At 34.0% G+C, this 20,320-nt stretch overlaps 3 protein-coding genes across 4 annotated transcripts; 2 read left to right on the top strand and 1 right to left on the bottom strand.

Moving 5' to 3' along the window:
- The first annotated feature begins 1,333 nt into the window (after positions 1 to 1,333).
- On the top strand, positions 1,334 to 11,683 carry LOC123715959 (DNA damage-binding protein 1). The gene is made up of 23 exons (XM_045671359.1): positions 1,334 to 1,529; positions 2,038 to 2,186; positions 2,554 to 2,819; positions 3,227 to 3,326; positions 3,486 to 3,591; positions 3,796 to 3,878; positions 4,058 to 4,211; positions 4,303 to 4,524; positions 5,475 to 5,637; positions 5,751 to 5,859; positions 6,259 to 6,443; positions 6,956 to 7,107; positions 7,195 to 7,366; positions 7,551 to 7,694; positions 8,079 to 8,202; positions 8,516 to 8,741; positions 9,212 to 9,345; positions 9,541 to 9,666; positions 10,107 to 10,256; positions 10,405 to 10,535; positions 10,702 to 10,868; positions 11,049 to 11,275; positions 11,568 to 11,683. Exons 1-23 carry the CDS (start codon positions 1,469 to 1,471, stop codon positions 11,646 to 11,648), a joined length of 3,432 nt encoding a protein of 1,143 aa, XP_045527315.1. The 5' UTR covers positions 1,334 to 1,468; the 3' UTR covers positions 11,649 to 11,683.
- Positions 7,752 to 14,856, bottom strand: LOC123715960 (uridine diphosphate glucose pyrophosphatase NUDT14-like). 2 transcript variants are annotated; one of them, XM_045671361.1, is made up of 5 exons: positions 14,498 to 14,855; positions 14,147 to 14,357; positions 13,969 to 14,045; positions 13,348 to 13,501; positions 7,752 to 7,773 (listed from the first exon to the last, which is right to left on the bottom strand). In XM_045671361.1, the coding sequence occupies exons 1-5, from the start codon at positions 14,685 to 14,687 to the stop codon at positions 7,767 to 7,769; spliced, it is 639 nt and encodes a 212-aa protein (XP_045527317.1). In that variant the 5' UTR covers positions 14,688 to 14,855; the 3' UTR covers positions 7,752 to 7,766. The 2 variants fall into 2 exon arrangements, with proteins under 2 accessions (XP_045527317.1, XP_045527316.1); XM_045671360.1 differs by lacking the exon at positions 7,752 to 7,773 and adding an exon at positions 11,726 to 12,393 and having other exon boundaries at positions 14,498 to 14,856.
- A 3,605-nt stretch (positions 14,857 to 18,461) lies between these two features.
- Positions 18,462 to 20,252, top strand: LOC123715967 (HIV Tat-specific factor 1). Its single transcript, XM_045671371.1, has one exon. It carries the CDS (start codon positions 18,663 to 18,665, stop codon positions 20,151 to 20,153), a length of 1,491 nt encoding a protein of 496 aa, XP_045527327.1. The 5' UTR covers positions 18,462 to 18,662; the 3' UTR covers positions 20,154 to 20,252.
- Positions 20,253 to 20,320: the final 68 nt, after the last annotated feature.

The following is a 20,320-nucleotide window of genomic DNA, read 5'->3' as shown; positions in this document are numbered from 1 at the left end:
AATCCATTTGAGATTAATTGCGGCATTTCTAAATCGCTCTATCCAATTTTGTAATCGGTGACATGACGTTTCATAGAACTCCAAATCATTTCTATGGCGTTCAAATCGTATTGGTATGGTGGCAATCTAAGACCAGTGTGTCCTTTATTTTTGAGTAAATTATTGATTTCGTACTCTGGTACTAGTTTGTGCCTCTTTGTCAATTCATACAGCTGGGGTTTTGTGAAACCCTCATTGTATTCCACATTATTTCAGTGAGACACTTTTGCATATAACCTTTTCTCGTATTTGAATTAGGGTAATTGTTAATGCAAATGCTATGATATGGGGCATTATCCATGACAATAATTGTCTCTTCGTGTAAATTGGGAAGAAGTGTTTCCGCTACCTACTTTTTAAAGTTTTCTTTGTTCATTTCATCATGCTAATCTCCACTTTTCGTTTTGATTTAAATGTCAGTTAGGCATTCGGTACGAATCCTGTTTCTCCTCCAGCATGAACAATTATCCACCTGCTTCCGTTTGAAACAGGGTTCTAAACACCATCCATAACATCAATCTGCCATGTGCGTCCAACAGTGTGCAAAGAATGAATGTTTGTCTCGTCCAAATATATGATTGGTTTTTGTTCGTTTTTCTTATTTTTTCGGAGGTATGTTGCTCTCCAAGCACTTATGTCGTTGTGTTCAACGAGTACTTTTCTGTTCGATTGAGTTTTCTTACATCGAAATCTAATTTTTCTGAGCATTTCTCGTTTTCCTTTGAAGTCAATTTTCTCTCGTAAAACAAAGAGTATATTTTTAATAGACGGATTTTTTTTCTTTATGATGTAAAACTCATGAATTTTCCGTCTTATGACAACTAGGTCAACTTCGTCAATTTCGATCTTCCCCCTCAATCTCAGCCTTTTTTTCCGGGAGTAAAAATTACAGTTCCAGTCGCATCAGAATCTTCTTTTTCTTTAAATAATTTACACATAAAGCGCTTACTGACACCAATAAACCATACTATAATAATAAAATTTAAATCATTGGGAATGGAGGAATTCATTTACAAATTACAAAATCTGGCAAAACTCGTCGTAAAGGCCAACACTTTTAAAATCATGTTTCATGTTGACATATAGAATGACGTATTCAAGATGATGACTTCAGTTCCTGTTTTCGCCACCGAGTCAGAGAAGTTTGTGGGCTACTTTTGGTGCTTTTCAGGGCTTAGTCGCTTCCAGTATTTTTTAAATGTTTTGTGAACTTTCGTGATTGAGAGTGGGCAGCACTGCTAATCTGTTATCTGTGGTGGTTGTCAAGTGTCGGTCTATAAAAAAATATTCCCATTGTTGATTATCAGTTGTCATCGATGTTTAAGTAACTATAAAGTAAACTGAACGCCGTAAAATTGTTTGAAAATTAAATTTTCAAACAATACAAATAACGTAAAATAGGCAATAGTTGTTCAAGAAATAATATAAAATGACTTATCATTACGTTGTTACGGCCCAGAAGCCTACGGCTGTTACAGCTTGTATAACAGGTAAAGACAAAATCTTATTTATGTTGTGTTGAGGTTATGTATATGCAATGGAGGTGCCTGCCCAATGTAGCTTAAGAAATAATTAGATATAAAAAGTAAAGTCACTTTAACATATTAAGATTACTCAGTAAAATTAAGTGGTTAAAATTAAGATAATTCTACATATCGTTTTAATAAGCTATACAAGTCTATAATAATATTAAAGTTCTTTTAGATTTTGAGAATTACCAGAAATGAACTTCATATTACGTTAAGTGCACACCTAAGATATTATCATCAAAGATTGTCAAAAATATTGTAGCTGTAGTATTTTAACATTAATTTCATTCATCATAATTTAAGATATAAATCAATAATATAACAATAGGTGAAATTGATCTTAGGTGATGAGAATTCACACTCATGTTATAAATTTTATATTGCATAAATATACTATGTTAATGTTGTCAAAACATAATGTGCATGATGTTAATGATGTTCATTGTGTAGTTATACATTTTTATATCAGGAAACTTTACTTCACCAACGGATCTGAACCTGCTTGTTGCAAAAGTGTCCCGCCTTGAAATGTATATAGTCACTCCAGAAGGGCTACATCCTATGAAAGAAGTTGGCTTGTATGGAAAAGTGGCAAAAATGAAGATGTTTAGACCCCCTGTATGTAAATCATTAATGAAAATTTTATTAGATAAAAATAATACATCATGAAAAAAATGCTTTGTTATATCTGTTTCACTGATAATTATTCCTTATTAGATACCTTATTGTTGAAACAATTATTGATCCCTTGTGAAACAACCTGCTTGAGTAATTGAGATATTGATAATAATAATACATAGTTTTGATTCGTAGTTGTAACTCCTTTGTATTTTACTTTGATATTTTTTATATATGACAAGCAATTACAAAGCTTTTGTGTCTGAGCCCAAAAACTTGTTGTTTTATCTAGCAATAATGTCAGAAGGGCTATAAAAACATACTGTTTCTAATTGGATAAGTTCTATGTCTTTTATCTTGTCCACAGCATGAAAAAAAAGATCTTGTATTTATATTAACTGCTCGATACAATGCTATGATTCTGGAATGGAGAACTGGCCCTAATGGGGACTTAGAAGTTGTAACAAGAGCTCATGGAAATGTGGCTGACCGCATTGGTAAACCTTCAGAAAATGGAATCTTAGCTGTTATAGATCCACAAGCGAGAGTTATTGGTTTAAGACTTTATGATGGATTATTTAAATTAATTCCACTTGATAAAGATTCTACAGAATTAAAGGCTACAAGTTTAAGGTAATGTTATAACATTCCTATTTGTAGTTTAAGTATAATTAATATTATTATAAATATATAATCTATTAATTAAATGGAGACGGTGCCTTAATCATAAGCACAACTAGTTATTAAAACTTTAATTATACCAATCAGTTTTTATAAATAATAGTATTAAATTTTATATGGTCTCTACAGTCAAAACCATTTCCGACATTGTTTAGAACAACATACCACTTATTGTTGTTTGACCAAAATCAAAGGTCCCAGCAGTAAAAAATATTAGGTACTTAATAACAATGTCATTGGCTGTCCCAACTTTTGGTTTTTACAACCAATGTGTTGTTACAGATTTTGACTGTATATATTTATAACTACTTGTATCTTGTAAAATAATGGGGTATAATAAATACAATTATTATTTTCAGATTGGAAGAATTGAATGTATATGATCTCGAGTTTTTACATGGTTGTGCTAATCCAACACTAATATTAATTCACCAAGACCTAAATGGTAGACATATTAAGGTACTTCTTGAATTTAATCTCTATTTATATTTTTTATTTGCATCAGAACCTTGATCATTGTTTGTCTTTATGTTAGATCTTATAACTTTATAATAAGTTTGTGTCTTTTAAAACATAGTCCATAATTGTTAAAAGTATTTGTAAAATAATTAATTTCAGACACGTGAAATAAATTTAAGAGATAAAGAATTTATAAAAGTCCCATGGAAACAGGATAATGTTGAAACAGAAGCCTCCATACTGATTCCAGTTCCGAGTCCTTTAGGTAATATTATTAAAACTGCTAAAAACTAATTTTATTATGTGAATTCCAAACTAGATGTTAAGCTTTAAACTTAACATAATGTTATTATATAGCTGTTGCCTGTGATAATGCTAAGCTCAACAATGTTATGGTTTTTCTAAGGTTTCTCAGTAATTGAATTTAAGAAATATGTGCTAAACTTCATAATATAAATAATGTTTTCAGGTGGAGCCATTGTTATTGGGCAAGAATCTATTGTTTACCACGATGGTCAGAGTTATGTAGCTGTTGCGCCACCACAAATAAAAGTAAAAAATTGGAATACATACATTTAACTGCTCATGTATTATTTCTTGTTAAAAACTAAATCAGTTCAATTGCACTGTAGGATTTAGAGTTAAGACTACTATGTCCCGTATTTCATAATCCAATTACATTCAAGATATCTTCCAAAGTCATACTCAAAAATATTGTCTTAAATTTACAGATGACTCCAATAAACTGCTATAGTCCCGTGGGTCCGGCTGGACTTCGTTATCTGTTGGGTGATATTGCAGGTCGACTTTTCATGCTAGTCTTAGAAGTTCAAGATAGAGGCGACAACACACAGACTGTAAGAGATCTTAAGGTTGAATTGTTAGGTGAGGATCATTTAAAGAGCTTTTTACAAAAATTACAATATTTTATTAAGTATTGTTACTAAAAATATATAATTTTTCCTAACATTTTAAGGTGAAATATCAATACCGGAATGTATGACTTACCTTGACAACGGCGTGGTCTTCATTGGGTCTCGTCTCGGAGACTCCGCCCTTGTGCGACTCTCCGCTACCAAAGACGAGACCAATCAGTATGTCAAGGTGATGGAAACATTTACCAGTCTATCACCTATTGTGGACATGTGTGTCGTGGACTTAGAACGACAGGGACAGAATCAGTTGATTACTTGTTCTGGTAAGGAATCATTAAAATTGAACAAACTAATAATTTTTTGCGTGTATGTCATTTTTGTGGAGCAGTGTTAGTCTAGTGGCTCTAGTCCAGACTTCACAATGAACTTTTCTGTCTATGTCTACATCGCTCGTACTGTGACGGAAAATATAGTGGTTTCCTGACATACCATAGACACAAAAAGTTGAATTTGTGTGTCACATACAGAAGGCTCACCTACTTGTCTTTTTGAAAAAATCTCTCGAAACAGTTACAGAATTCTACGACGAAGTCCGCCACTGGTTTTGTTAGATTTACTAGAATTTTCCTTTTTCTGACAGATTAATGTTGCCTATAATAATTATTTTTTGTAATATACCATAACTGCATTAATCCTTTATTGTTTTCACTCTAGAGTATAATATATTTGATTTTGCATTGGTGTAATAGTCAGTACAAGCGTTAACTCAGACATTTATTAATTGGTACTAAAATACCATAGCCACATCATCATATAATAAAAAAATATTTTTTATCTATTTCTTAACAATTTTTCTTATTTTTTTATTTTACCATATACTTTTACACTGCGGTTTTTTTCTGCTATCATGATTACATTGTTTTTCTTTCTTTGGATCTGAGGTGCAAACTAACTGTTGTGGTCTCTGGCAGAATGACCAGTGCTGTGGAACACTTCTGCTCCACAGCATAATGCTGAGCCATGGCCAATTACAACAACTGGCCACAGACAACACATTACACACTCAAAATGTACCTTGTACATTAAGTTTTTTTTTGTTATTGTTATTATTTTGTGTGTGTTTCGTTAGAAATAAATGTTATGTCCATGTCTAAAATGTCTAAACTACATTAGCTCTGTGATAGATTGGTGTCTTTGCTATAATTCCTGTGTTGAATAAATAACATAAACCCATTTTTCACAAACCAAAATGAAACTATAAAAATGGTCACAGGGGCTTTCAAAATGGGCTCATTGCGTGTTATCCGCAACGGAATTGGCATTCAGGAGCAAGCGTCTATCGATCTCCTGGGAATTAAAGGAATGTGGGCTCTCACGCTGCAGCCAGGCGCAGCTTATCACGACACATTAGTCCTGGCTTTCGTTGGACAGACCAGGTATTGTATAAATATAGTTAACAGGCGCTTATTTCTTGTAAACAGTTTCGGTCATAAGACTGGAGTATGCTAACTATTTTCGGTCCATTCTTAGAATTTATTTATATTTACAGAGTACTTACATTAAATGGTGAAGAAGTGGAAGAAACAGAAATAAAAGGTTTTGTCTCAGATAGACAAACATTCTTCACAGGGAATGTGTGTCACAATCAACTGATACAGGTATACTTTGTTGAAATTTACTTATAATAAGAATGTTTGTACTTCAAGTTTGAAAGTAACTTAATTATCTATTACTTTATTACTATACACACAAAATATATAACAGTTTAACTAACAATCTACCTTACAATAAAACGTAATTTACTCACTTATACTAAAGATATCATCTGTCTCTTTTCATCATATTGTTACCACAATTTGTCAGAAAGAAACAGTAGTTTAATTATTAAAAGAGTGTGATTTACTTTTAGAATATATTTTTGATGTAAGTATAGTATAAACAAATTGTTTGAATAAATCGTTAGTTATAAGACCTCCTTTTGTCGTAATAGTAGAAATAAAATATTTTTATTTTATATCTTGACCAAAACTTTTAATACTTAAAATTGTGTCAGCCAGGTGACAGACGAAGGTGTGCGCTTGATAGTGCATCGCGACGGGCAGTGGGTGCTGGGCGCGTGCTGGCGCGCGGGTGGTGCGCGCTCCGTGTCCGTCGTGGCATGCTCGGAGACGCGTGTCGTGCCTGCCGTAGGAAACAGGATATTTTTACTGGCCATTGAGGAAGGGCAACTTAACCTGATCTCGTAAGTGGCGCCGTCCTCTTTCCGTGGTTCCTCATTCGGGTGTTAAGCGATACCGCCGCCTTTGGACACTCATGCTCCTAGGAGGCTTGCGATTTCGTTGCTGTCGTTTTAAAAATTGATTATTTACTTTAGGACCTCAAGTCGACTCGGTTCGGAAATACTTTGACCACCACTGCTATTTGTATGTGAAGTGCCGATATGTAGTTGAATATATTATTATACATTTAGGTAATTTTTTTACACTAACTGATGCAAACAAATCGCGGAATCGCAGCTATTTGACAGCTACACTGACCCTTAAATCTTATTGAAAACTAATAGTTTCAACTTGTCTATTAATATTTTAAACTAAATTTTATTTGGCTATGGTTATGATGATGAAGAACCAAGTCTTACTGTGCATTTAGTGTACCAATATGTATGTAAAAACTAAAGTATGTGAAAAACAATATTAAAATGCTAGTTTAGGAAAAAATATTTTGCACTATGTCTAATCACCCCACCGATTTTAGAGAAGTGTGTATGGAAGAGGAAGTGGCTTGCTTGGACTTAGGTCCTGGAGGTGATGAGGCCCTCTTGGGAGTGGGACTGTGGACGGACATCTCGGTCAGAATACTAAAGTTACCAGACCTAACACCACTTCATACAGAGAAACTATCTGGAGGTTAGTGTTTTCTTACACTTATCACACTAAGCTTTATTGTATAGTACAATTAAAACGTTTTGCTATGAAACTTTTAATTATACACAGAAATAATTCCCCGATCGCTACTCATCTGCGTGCTGGAGGGTGTTTGCTACCTGCTTTGTGCGCTCGGAGATGGTTCAATGTTTTACTTCATTGTGGACCAATACACGGGTGCTCTCACTAACAGAAAGAAGGTCACATTGGGCACACAACCCACCGTACTCCGCAGCTTCAGGTAGTGAAAAATATACTTTTTTTTTAATTTTAGATGTTAATTTCTATTAGATTAGGCTGAAAAATTAATTATTTAACATTTGCAAAGATGTCTCTAAAAACCATAATTTTAGTACAACTTTACAAAGTTTAAATGATGGTACTTTTGCAAATGTATACTGGATGGATGTACTTTACATTTTCAGGTCTCTATCAACAACAAACATATTTGCGTGTTCCGACCGGCCAACGGTGATATTCTCGTCAAACCACAAGTTGGTGTTCTCTAACGTCAACCTCAAAGAAGTTACTCACATGTGCTCCTTGAATGCCCAGGCTTATCCAGACAGGTAAATATAATTCAATCTCATATGTTGATGATGATTTCGCAGGCCCATCCTTGTCATGCAACATCATCATGGTTACTGACTAAAAAAATATTGCAGTAAAATATAAATAGCGCCATCTATTTCTAGAAGGTATTTCGGGTATTTATTATGATCCGGTGGATTAGGATAAAATTCTCATTAAACTACCTTCAAAGCACTAAAGAGTATAAAGACATGATTAGTATTTATAAACAGTTAATAAAGTTATAGACAGTTAAATTCAGTTTTTCAGTTACTATATTCCATAATTTTTAAATCAAATTTTTATTTACATTGCTTTCAAAGTTAACTTGAAAAATGTTGTTATTGCAAAGCCATTTTAGCTTCGTTGTTTAATATTTACAGTTTGGCACTTGCGACAGACAGCACAGTAACAATTGGCACTATCGACGAAATTCAGAAATTGCACATTCGCACTGTGCCGCTTAATGAATCGCCACGACGCATCGCTTACCAGGAGGCCACAAAGGTAAGATAGTTCTTATTTACTTTCTTATATTATCTAATTACCTAATAATCTAATGACTTAAAACACTGTTAGACACGCAGAGAACAAGGCCGGCCCTTTCAGTATTTTTTTCTTTCAATAAAAAAGTAAACTATTGTTTCAATAGCATATGAGGGAAAACGAGCCTATAGAATGGTCATAATAGGCAGCTATTGCATCCCATGGACACTCATTTTATTTGTAGATGCGTCGCCGGCCTCAAAGGAATACCCAATGCTTTGAGGTCGTATATCTCTGAAGAGATTTAATAAAAAAGGTTTTGCTAAATTTTCAGTCTTTCGGTATAATAACAATGCGTGTGGACAAAGTGGAGTGGTCGTCAGGGGCGGGCAGTACGGCGGTGTCCGTACGCGGGAGCGCGTCAACGTCCGCGGCCAACAGCAGCGGAGCACCTCTCGCTCATCCGAAACACGCGCCCCTAGCGCAGCCCAAGCACATGCCCACGGCCGTTGATCTAGAGATATATAACCTGCTAATATTGGATCATCATACATTTGAAGGTGTATTTTTATTTCATAATATCGCCAGGCGAACGGCCACAATGACTGATCACATTTAAGACTGGGCGCACGTATATTAGGAAAATGGCTAAGGCCTATTTGAGCGGTCCCATCCAGACGTTGAAGCTACATGATACGTAGTCATATAGAATTTAACTATAACTCTAAGACGCCGGGAGAAGGCCTCCAACTTTTTCCACCTTATTTTATTTTTGCCATAATCGTCCAATTTTTTCGGCCTGTCGCTCTATTGGTCTGCCCTTCTTTTTTTGGGTCACATTTAATTACCGTTTTTATCCATCTGACGTCTGTATAGGCTAAGTATCGTAATTTAGACAAAAATGATTCCTATTTCATTATAATAGAATATGTCGATGACAGATCCACCTTTCCTTAAAACAAAAACACCCAGATAGAAATTAGTCTGGTATTTCGTAGAAATATCTACGTAAATGATTTTTGTATTGCAGTGCTCCACGCACACCAACTAATGGCGAGTGAATTTGCCCTTTCACTTTTGTCTTGCAAGTTGGGAGATGACCCCACACACTATTACGCCGTAGGTACTGCTATGCTCAACCCGGAGGAATCTGAACCGAAACAGGTAATCTATATAAGGTCTAGAAATTCTATGAATTCTATTCAGCACTGTGACTCACGTATATCAAAATCCACACTTTTGACATGCGGGAGTCATAGTTCGCGCTAAATTCTGATTCTGAATGAAAAAATTTTTCTAAAACCTTGGTTATATAAAAATTGAGTAATGTAAAACATAAATTTTTTGCGTGTCTTCTAGGGCAGGATAATATTGTTCCAATGGTCTGATGGCAAATTGACGCAAGTTGCGGAAAAAGAAATAAAGGGAGCCTGTTATACACTCGTGCAGTTCAATGGGAAATTATTAGCATCAATTAATAGCACTGTAAGTGGCCCTAGTTTAATCGGAATTTACAATAAATATAGAGTTATGTAGAAACATCAAAAGTACACTTCGAATTGTTTACCTCCTTGGTTGATTTTGAACTTACTTTTTGTTCAGTGTCTGACAAAACTATTTACACTTTATATAACTTTATAACAATACTAAAAACCTTATCTTGTGTTGGTCTACTGGATTTAGTGTACCAGTTGTACCATGAGGTCCTGAGTACAATTTTTTTTTTGCTTTTGAATCCCATATTTGTCTTTGCTATATTTAAAGGATTCAAATATCTTTGTCTGATCACCAACTTATTTTGAAAGAATAAATGTGTCATTATTTTGGGATCAGTTTGATTACAAATAATAGTGTAAAGAAAATTCACTATTTGTAAATTCACTAAATGTATATGTCTCATAATGTAAATTGCTTTTTGTTTTCAGGTCAGACTATTTGAATGGACATCGGAAAAAGAATTACGATTGGAGTGTAGCCACTTTAACAATATCGTAGCGCTATATCTTAAAGTAAAAGGTGACTTCATACTTGTAGGTGATCTTATGAGGTCTATGTCACTTCTACAATATAAACAGGTATTATAAATATTAATATGTCGAAATGACGTAACTGATTATTAAATTTAACATAAAAACATTTCTAGTAGTCATTCAAATATTTATTTTAAATCAAATTATCAAAACTTTGTATACTTTACACATTTATAAATGAGAATGTTTTTAGATGGAAGGCAGTTTCGAAGAAATAGCACGCGATTACAGTCCGAATTGGATGACCGCCATTGAAATTTTAGACGATGACACATTTTTGGGAGCAGAAAATAGTTCAAATTTATTTGTGTGTCAAAAAGATAGGTAACTAGATGAAAACTACTGTCATTTTATAAATCTAACCTTGTATAAAAACTCTAGATAATTTGTTGTGCATTTCAAACACAGAAATAAGTTTTAATATACTTTTGCTTTTTCTTTTCGCGTAGTAGCGAATACTTCTTATGTTTATTTCTCTTATGTCCTATAGCGCGGCTACGACGGATGAAGAGCGTCAGCAGATGAGCTACATGGGGCAGTTTCATCTGGGAGACATGGTCAATGTCATGCGATTGGGCTCTTTGGTTGGTCAACACGCTGACACCGCCGCACCTGTACATAACCCGGCAACAATCGCCACTGTCAACGGCGCCATCTGTAAGACTCTGTTTGATTTCAACCCAGATAGATGGCACTATACTTAAATTTTAATACTCATCACAAATTTGCGCACACACATGCGCGTGAGATTGTGAATGACTGTTTTCGTGTAGTATATATTTAGTAGATTCAGTAGTAGTAGTTATGAACTAAGCAAATAAATATAAATAATTATAGGTCTAGTCGTCCAACTATCACAAGAGCTGTATGAATTCTTGCACCAACTAGAAGAGAAGCTTACGCACACAATCAAATCAGTGGGCAAGATTCCTCACGCGTTTTGGCGATCGTTCAACACGGATATAAAGACTGAGCCCGCGGAGGGATTTATCGATGGAGATCTCATAGAGAGCTTCTTAGATCTCACTAGGGATATGCAACAGGAGACCATTCAGGGATTACAAGTAAGTATTTAACGTAGAGAGTCATGACCCTGAACTCTTTAAATCGAGGCAACGATGCGTGCGGTTACTGTCGTCGATTGTATTAATTTTGACATTTATGTAAAACATTATTGTATTCTTTTAAGAATAACTATTCCGAAGTTTTACGGTATTTTAATGGGTTTTCAACCGCGCTTTATACTGTGGCATAGAGGATGTATTATATCATAGTTCTAATCTGGAATCTCCACAATTTGTGGAGATTCGAGACGTAATACTTGAACGCTCCCTTAGATTTTTTAATCTTTTACAGATCGACGATGGCGGCGTTATGCGTGAGGCGAAAGTGGATGACCTTATAAAAATTGTGGAAGATTTAACACGAATACACTAGTGTTTGATTAATAAGAAATATATATTTTAAGTTCCTTTCTTATTTTTATGATGTTGCAATAGTAATAATTTGATTAAGTTTTATTTAAATTTTAAATCTTTTTTAATCAAATAGTCTTTGAGATAATACTTAAATAAATTAAAGAGAGAAAATGTTGTCTTATTGCAAGTAGATACTGGCAACTGTATATTTGCTTTTATACATACTGAGGATTAGTATTGCCCGACAACAAAAATGCTAACTTAAACATTTAATCCTTGAAGTGCATATAAATTTGTTGAGTAGTTTTCAAATTACAGATAAATTAAGTGTTCACTCCATTAAGCTTATCACCCAATTTCGAATTATGCTCAAGTTGTCTACTCTTTTGTTTTAATATGTATTTCTTACTCAGCTGGCGCTACCCAAAGTGGGTTCCTAGTCAAAATAACGCTACCTTCGCGCATACCCCCTTCATGCTGTCTTTCCAGCGAGTGTAGGCTAGCCCAGCAGTCTATTGGCATTAGCTTCCCCCATGATGTTGATTTGGGGTACCATATATATAACAATAACATTTAATACCAGTATATCTATACTCTGTTGAAAATACCATACAATGTTTACTAGTGCATAAAACTTGTATTACGTTAATAATAAATAGCTACTGCTAATTTTGTGCAACATTTATTTATTCAGGAGATTCTAAAATTTAATCTTGCAATTTTCTTATAGTTTTTTGCAATCTGAACAATACAGGCCATAGCTCCTGTTAAAATAAGGCATTAATTATAAAATTGAAATTCATTAAGGGAGCTTTCAAGTATTATGTAACGAATTTTGGGGGGGGGGGTCCTATTGTAAAACGTTGAGATGCGGGGGCGGGGATTGAATTACGCGTTATTGGTAATATTATTTTCCACTTTCCAGTACTTTACACCACATAATGGTAAGAGTCACTAGGGGGTGGTCATGAAACGTTTTACTATTAGATACAGAAAACGCTACGGTGGCGTTTCATGGGGGGGGGGGGTCAAGAATCTTCAAAAATTGCGTGACGTAATACTTGAACGCAAAAAAGACAACAATTATGATGATGATATTACAAAGAATGTCGCGTTTATAGAGAAAATTCTACTTTGTATGTATTAACTAACTTTGAGGGTTTTTCGCAACAACTGTCTTGCATTCATATCAGGGCTCTGCACCAATGAAAATCGCGTGAAGGGAAAAGGCAACTATTATGAGAAAACCTTAATGTATTAGAAACTATGGCTATAATACACACACAAATACACAGGTTATAGTGCCACTCAATTATTATTTATCGAAACCAAGTCTATAATAAACCTGTTATTGTTTGTTGTCAAGTCTGACACTAAGTGGAATTTATCAATGCCAGAAGTACAAATCTAATAATTGTCACAATGGCCTTTCAATGGCACAACACTGAAAGCACCATCCACTCCATGCTTTCACTTGACACTGAGCTACTCTACCAGATACTCCCTCTACAGTCTACATGGTATTGAAAAGCACTTAATAATAATGACCCAAAGTTATATTTACTGACAATACTTTAAATGAATATAATATATATTGATGTTATATTGAATAATGTAACTTAATTTGAATGTAATACATATTTCAACCATATATATCTAACAGCCGTAACTTAAATTATATATCTACCGATAAGGTAATATCACAGATATAGAATTACTTCTTGAATTGATCAGCTTTGTAATGTAAGAACCACATCAGAGCAAATAGACAACTTGGAGGACTGCTAATGGGACCTGGTGAAGTCACCATAGCTTCTATTTCTGGTATTGTTTTTTCCACAACTTCTATGATTTCATCATCAACACCACCTCCTGAAATTAGCATTTAAAACATTAGGTGGCTTCACCGATGAAACACAATTTGTCTTACTGGTTTGCCTAAATGTGTCAGTTCCTAAAAACATAACCTATACCACCAACCATAACCTAATAAAAAACATTTCTTATTACCCTGGGGAATAAAAATCCCCAGAAAGGGGAAGCAGAATAAAGTTTATTAAAAACTGGTAAAAAAAGTATTCCAAATTTGCAATAGTCTTCTTCTTATCCAGTACACTCTTGACAGAGCGGTCGTGATCGCTATGTTGTAGTGGTATTAAATGGAGCAGATGTGATGTGCTTCATGACATTTCGCCATCGTTGTAATAGTACACATAAAGTAAAACTTTCTTAAGACATAATATATTTAAAAAAACACATTTACTGCACTACTCAATCGTACATATTTTAAGTGCTTAATACATAATATATATATAGATATTTTAATCTCTAATACTTACCTTGTTCTGTTTTCATTTCATCAGTAACTTCACAATAAAAGAATGTTTGTAAGGCACCCTGGACCCCAACTCCTGATCTAAATAATTGTATATATATATATGTGAATTTCATAAATAATTTTCTCCACTTACAAAAGTAATCAGAATTAGGTAATATTTGTCTCGTTAGAAACCTTACCTATATGAAGTGATTCTTTGCAATGTCTTTAAAGGAACATTATAACCACATTCTTCAAGAACTTCTTCTTGTGCTATCTCTTCTACGCTTTTATTCTTATCAATGATTCCAGCACACATCTCTAGTGCTATTCCCAAAGATGCTGGATATTTATTAGTATCTATTTGATCGGATTGTCTGTCTTTTGGATGTACATTGTTATAATAAATTGCTGAAATAAGGAGGTATAATGGTGAAAAAACTTTTGAATTTGGATACTAACAATTAAAGATAAAATTTAGAAAGAATATTCGTAAAAAATAATGTACAGTAGGCAATATTTTTCAACAACTGAGTTAAAAGTTAACTCACCAGGCCGAAATTGTTTTACAAAAATCATAACCTTTCTTGTAACATTAAATACAATAACAGCTACACTATCATGTACTTCAAGCAAGTCCCAATTCTTTTGCTTTCCATTTTGAGTATAATGTAACCGAAATGGCTTTACATATTGTGACTCTGGTAAAGGAGTTAGATAAACGTCCTTTAAGTCTTCCATAATACAGAAATAATTTAATATAATTTTTTATTGCGGTCCGATATCAAAATTCAAAAATACTTTTCTTCACCCTTCAACTCAATTATCCTATACGCATATATATTTTAGTCTATGATTCTTTTACAGAACATAGTACTATTATTAACACAGACTTATTAATAAAAACACATGGTTGAAAAAAAAATTGGCAATGCAAAACCACTTAAATATATTAAATTCATATATGTAGCACAATAATAATTTAAATAATTACGTATGTATAGACTATACGCCATACATAGGCTATATACATATGATAGTTGCTGGGACGATGCTTTTGACCTTTTAGACTGGATGGATATCTGCATCTATATTTTCGGGGCGTAGGTACTTTTATTACACCCTGCTGAATCAAATCCCGTTTCTTTTTTGTAACAGGGCTGGAGGCTCACCTAATGTTAAGTGAAACCGCCCGTACACAGTCACATTGCCAAAAGGCTCGCCAGTGCGTTGCCGGCCTTTTAAGGATTGGTAAGCTCTTTTCTCAAAGGACCCTAGGTCGACTAACTTCGGAAATACTTCAGTGTGCAGCTGGTTCCACATAGTGGTGGTGCGCGACAAAAACTGCCTTGAGAAACGGCACTTGACGGTTTTCGGAGTGGGATATGTTTCGATTTTGTTGTTACTATATGGTGTATTAGAATTTAATTAACTTTAATGCTTCACTTAGGATTGTTAGGCAATCCATATTTACATTAAAATCGCTAAATAAGGATTTTAAATGCAGTTTCAATAAGTGTAACGTATTAAGCCTGCATCCACCATTAAAAGTGCAACGCTACGTAGTTTCTTAGACATCCAGCCAGCAGTTGATCCAACGTATTTAAAACATAAACCCGAAAACTGTTTCCTGTCTAGTTTACAGGCACTCAGTCTGCATCTGCCATCCCATCATCTTCAGCCTTTTTGAAATCTAATCCGACAGTTTTTGTTCCTATTAAGTATGGCAGTACATTTTCCGCTTTTGAAATGCTGTACTCCGTAACAATAACTAAATTAAGACAAATTACTTACGGCAAACATTATGACTGGTCTTGTAGCTATTGCGAGGTACATGAGAGTTATGTACGGAAGTATACTGTTGTTCTCACAATTTTCAGTATTTGTTAATATAAGATCTGCCTACATGAGTGTAGGCGCTATTTTAGGCTCTGTCCTGTTAGATTTCTTCAATAAAAGTCACTTGGTTTAATTTGATTTTATAGTCTTTATAGTGAGTCCATACAGAGTAATAGTTTCGGTCTCTATAATAACTCCCATAATTTAGTTAATTGCTATGAAACGAATGACTGCAATGTTGAAGAGATTGCCTGCGTATGGCTATACTCTCGGGGCGTAACTTTTTAGGAAACCGCCACGCTTATAAGTGTGGCGGGCGTGGCGTAGGCTTGAAAGCCCGAGTTTTGCTCACTCAACCATACGCAGGAAATCTCTTTAATTATGGATGTTTTCCATAAACCTAACCTAAACCATATTAGTCAAGGACGTATAAATTAAATAGTTCACGTCGTGCTTATTAATATCCTGTTTTCTTGCCGTGGTACGAACGATCATATCATAATTATTTAATATGGCTCGTCTATCATTACCATATATAGTTGGTATACCTTTACCTTTTACATTTTCAAGTCCCACTACATTACGGTTGTTTGAAATTGTAATCATATCTTTTATGGACAAAGGGGTGCAAATTGCAAGACTTTCTTATGATATCTGAGTCTGAGTCTGTCTATTGAATTTAATAAGTTCTATGTAATTAATACGCGATGAAGTATTTTCCATTTGTCGGAAATTATACCAAATAAATGCATATTAAATGCAATAGATGCTATTTATATTAAATAGGATGCCACAATCTTTGATTAAATATATTTTTATCTGAAGACAAATGTCTTTCAGCATATGCTCTCAACATGTTCACATAAACTAAATGATTCATCGCCAACGAAGGAATAATTTAAAGCTTGACCCTTATAAACTTTCTTGAGGTATATTCTTTTAGATTTGTCTAATCCTTTAAAATAATTCACTCTCTTTACATGTAGGTGTATCCGATGCTTAGTCATAGCATCCACGAATGTGAAAAGGTAAATACAGTCACAATCTACCAAATATACCATCGAAGTATAATTCTTATAGCTGTATAAGGATCGATAGCTGTTAAATGCATAAATAATTATTATATGTTTTACTTCGATAGCACCTAAGCAATTAGAAAAAGTTTAGTGATTTCAAGAAACCCACTAGCTATTTCGTTCCATATATACTTGGTTCTGGTAAACGTATTTATCACCTATAATTTATACGTAAATTAGTTGTCAAGTTTCTTTGACAATTATTCTCATTGTAGATGTACCGCGATAGTGAGTCGTTACAAAATCTCGAAATGAACACCGGATGTTCATTTTAAGGGACCTTTAACAAATAGAAAGTTCTGTTTTAAATATAATGCTGTTTAATAATAATATAATGTTACAGCTTGCACATTAAACCGACAGTGGAAGAGTCTTCGTGATAGTTTCAATAGAAATGTTGGGAGAACAAAAGAAGAGCAGATCTGGTGCATCAGATACGAAATAATATATATTTTAATCAATTGTCTGTTTTGAAACGTCTTAAGAACGTGAGACTTACAGCAGATGAAGAGATTAACGAAAATGATTCAGGACTAGAATAACAACGGTAAAATAAAGAAGAAACTTGTTCAATAAGCAGTAACAGGAGAAAGGCAATGAAATATTTTCCACATAAAACTCTAATGCGTATACACCAACCTAGTTGCACGATCAACTTTGATTTCTTCTCCATCGGCATTGTCAAAATCTTCAACTCATCCTATGGAGGATGGTTTTAATAGAATAAATGTTTGGCACCGAAGTATAGAGAATTACAAATACCGGCAAACATCTTGAACAAACGTCCTTGCCTGCGCAAAAGCGATTTTTAGGTATCACAGGGAGAGGGGGCGGCGAGGTTAATTTATTTGATTAGACTAATGTAGATTATCGAAACAACATTTTCCATTTTACTGTAGGACCTGTTAAAATTATATATTATGTCGCGGGCAAACTTTCCGTGTTGGAGTCTATCGTAAGACTGCGCAGTATAGAACGGGACGGGTTTTACAATGCGGCGGCTTCTAAACACCGGTGGCTGACGACACTCTGCCATAGCATTCACCAGCCACCAGAGGCTGAGGTCAGAGGCCAATTTGCGCCGAGACTTTTGTTCAGAAGGTTAAATAAAAGAGTATCGTATCACATAAAATTTTAGTTAAGATTGGCTTAACTTTTGTCCACTATATTACAATACTCTGGTATTTTTTTATGTTATGGCAATAGTTTTAACTTTATGCCAATTTCAAATAAAAGTTTGGGAAACTACACGCGAAAAACTTTTGGTAATTATAACTTTATTACGAACTCTCTATGGTTTCTACTCAGTGATGCCAACTCAGAGGTTTCTTCACAAATTTAGGGAAAGTCATGCAGGGTTGTTTTTATTTTTTATATTTATATAGAAGAAATTTCTCAAAAAACACACGATCCAAGCGTGGCTTTAACTGAATTATCAAAAAGTTATAATACTCCAACATTGAAATTTTACTTGAAAGTATTTTTGATGGATAAATGAAATTACCTCTTAAACAGAGTATACAACAAAAAAATAGGGGTTTTTAATCAATCTTTAGGCGTATTTGTAGTTGGTCATAGAGAAACATTCTGTAGGAGTTGGCATCCCTGATAAAATGTTCATAAATCGCTAATGATTAAATCTGTGTATTTAATGCGTGGGTACTCTATTTATAATTTAAACTCACAAATAAATCCTGGTTTTAGGTGTAATAGTAAATAATAACTTTTAAATATTAAATTAATCAGCAAGCGTATTAGTATTAATAACTGCAAACAACACGATTAGTGGTTAATAGCAAATATGTCCAAAGCTGAGAAAGGACCGAAGGGTATAATTATCAAACTCTCTTGTGAAACTGTTCAAAAGTTATCTGAAAATGAACAAAGTGTAAATGACAAGGAACAAAGCTTAACATCAAACCTCGATGTACAAAAGACTGGGGATGATGGTAAAGATATTAAAAAAAATCAAAATTCACCATTAGTTAGTAAAGAGGTTAAACCAAGTATCATTTTGGAACCAAATACAAAGAACAATCAAGACCTAAGCGTTTCAAATGATAATATAAAAAGTTCTGAATCTTGGGGTGAGTATGCTCCTTATATTACATATGAAGATGAAGAAGCATTTTATACTGATCCCAATACACACAAAAAATACAAATGGAATAAATCAAGTAATATATGGGATCCTCTAGCAGAAAATGAGGTGCCTGGGAGACAGTATAGCTATGAAGATGATACCCATGTTTACACAGAGTCTGATGGATCAAAATTCTTCTGGGATGATGAAAAGAAAGCATGGATACCTAAAGTTGATGATGACTTTCTTGCTTTATATCAAATGTCATATGGTTTTGTAGACAATGTTAAACCTAAAGAAGTTTTTGATGAACAAACTAAAACTGAAAAGAAACAGGAAGCAAACTTAAAAAGGAAAAATGAACCACAGTGGTTTGAACCATCTGATCAAAATAACACAAAAGTTTATGTCTCCAATTTACCATTAGAAACTACAGAAGATGAATTTGTTGACCTAATGCAAAAATGTGGTCTTGTTGAACGAGATCCGGGCTCTCAGAAAATGAAAATTAAGCTCTATATGGACAAAGAACAAAGCTGCTTTAAAGGAGATGCTCTTTGCACATACATAAAAATTGAATCTGTTAATTTAGCTTTGAGCTTACTTGATGGCTGTGATTTTAAAGGTAACAAAATAAAGGTTGAGAAAGCTCATTTTCAATTAAAAGGTGAATATAACCCAGCATTAAAACCTAAAAAGAAAAAGAAAAAAGAACTTGAGAAAATTAAGAAAATGCAACAAAAATTGTTTGATTGGAGGCCTGAAAAATTTGTTGGAGAACGTTCTAAGCATGAAAGAGTTGTGATTGTTAAAAATCTATTTCATCCCTCTGACTTTGATAATGAAGTTCAGTTGATACTTGACTATCAACAAGACTTGCGGGAAGAGTGTGGCAAATGTGGTGATGTCAGAAAGGTTGTAATCTTTGATCGACATCCTGAGGGGGTTGCGCAGATAACTATGAAGGAACCCGAACATGCAGATGCTGTTATACAACTCATTAATGGTAGATGGTTTGGCAAACGGCAAATAACTGCTGAGATATGGGATGGCAGAACAAAATACAAAATTGCAGAGACAGATGCAGATATAAGTAAAAGAATAGACAAGTGGGATAAATTCTTGGAGCAGGGAGAAAAGGATTGTAAAGATGTGGGTAAGAAAGTCCAAATTGAAGCTTCATCAGAAGAAAATTTTATAAAAGAGTAAAACTACTTATTATTTATAAAATATTTTTATTAAACTATCAAAATAGAAATACAACATTTTTTTTGGAATTTAAATGTTAATAAACATAATTTATGCATATTTTGTGTTGTATCTGGCAGACCTAAGTGTAATATATATAATACTAGCGAACCTGACAGACCTTGTTT

The sequence above is a fragment of the Pieris brassicae genome, chromosome 11 (assembly GCF_905147105.1).
Source record: "Pieris brassicae chromosome 11, ilPieBrab1.1, whole genome shotgun sequence".
Taxonomy (NCBI): domain Eukaryota; kingdom Metazoa; phylum Arthropoda; class Insecta; order Lepidoptera; family Pieridae; genus Pieris; species Pieris brassicae.
The sequence above is the reverse complement of the archived record's forward strand: the minus strand, read 5'-3'. Positions and strand labels throughout refer to the sequence as shown.

Bases quoted from the DNA above. Each gene is read 5' to 3' on its own strand.
- LOC123715960 (XM_045671360.1), bottom strand. From the start codon at position 14,687: ATGGAAGACTTAAAGGACGTTTATCTAACTCCTTTACCAGAGTCACAA. The intron at 14,358-14,497 runs GTGAGTTAACTT...TCCTTATTTCAG, and splicing joins TGTAAAACAATTTCGGCCTG to CAATTTATTATAACAATGTA. The intron at 12,394-13,347 runs GTAATTCTATAT...TTATTTTAACAG, and splicing joins AAAGCTGATCAATTCAAGAA to GAGCTATGGCCTGTATTGTT.
- LOC123715967 (XM_045671371.1), top strand. From the start codon at position 18,663: ATGTCCAAAGCTGAGAAAGGACCGAAGGGTATAATTATCAAACTCTCT.
- LOC123715959 (XM_045671359.1), top strand. From the start codon at position 1,469: ATGACTTATCATTACGTTGTTACGGCCCAGAAGCCTACGGCTGTTACA. The intron at 1,530-2,037 runs GTAAAGACAAAA...TTTTTATATCAG, and splicing joins TGTTACAGCTTGTATAACAG to GAAACTTTACTTCACCAACG. The intron at 10,869-11,048 runs GTAAGACTCTGT...AAATAATTATAG, and splicing joins CACTGTCAACGGCGCCATCT to GTCTAGTCGTCCAACTATCA.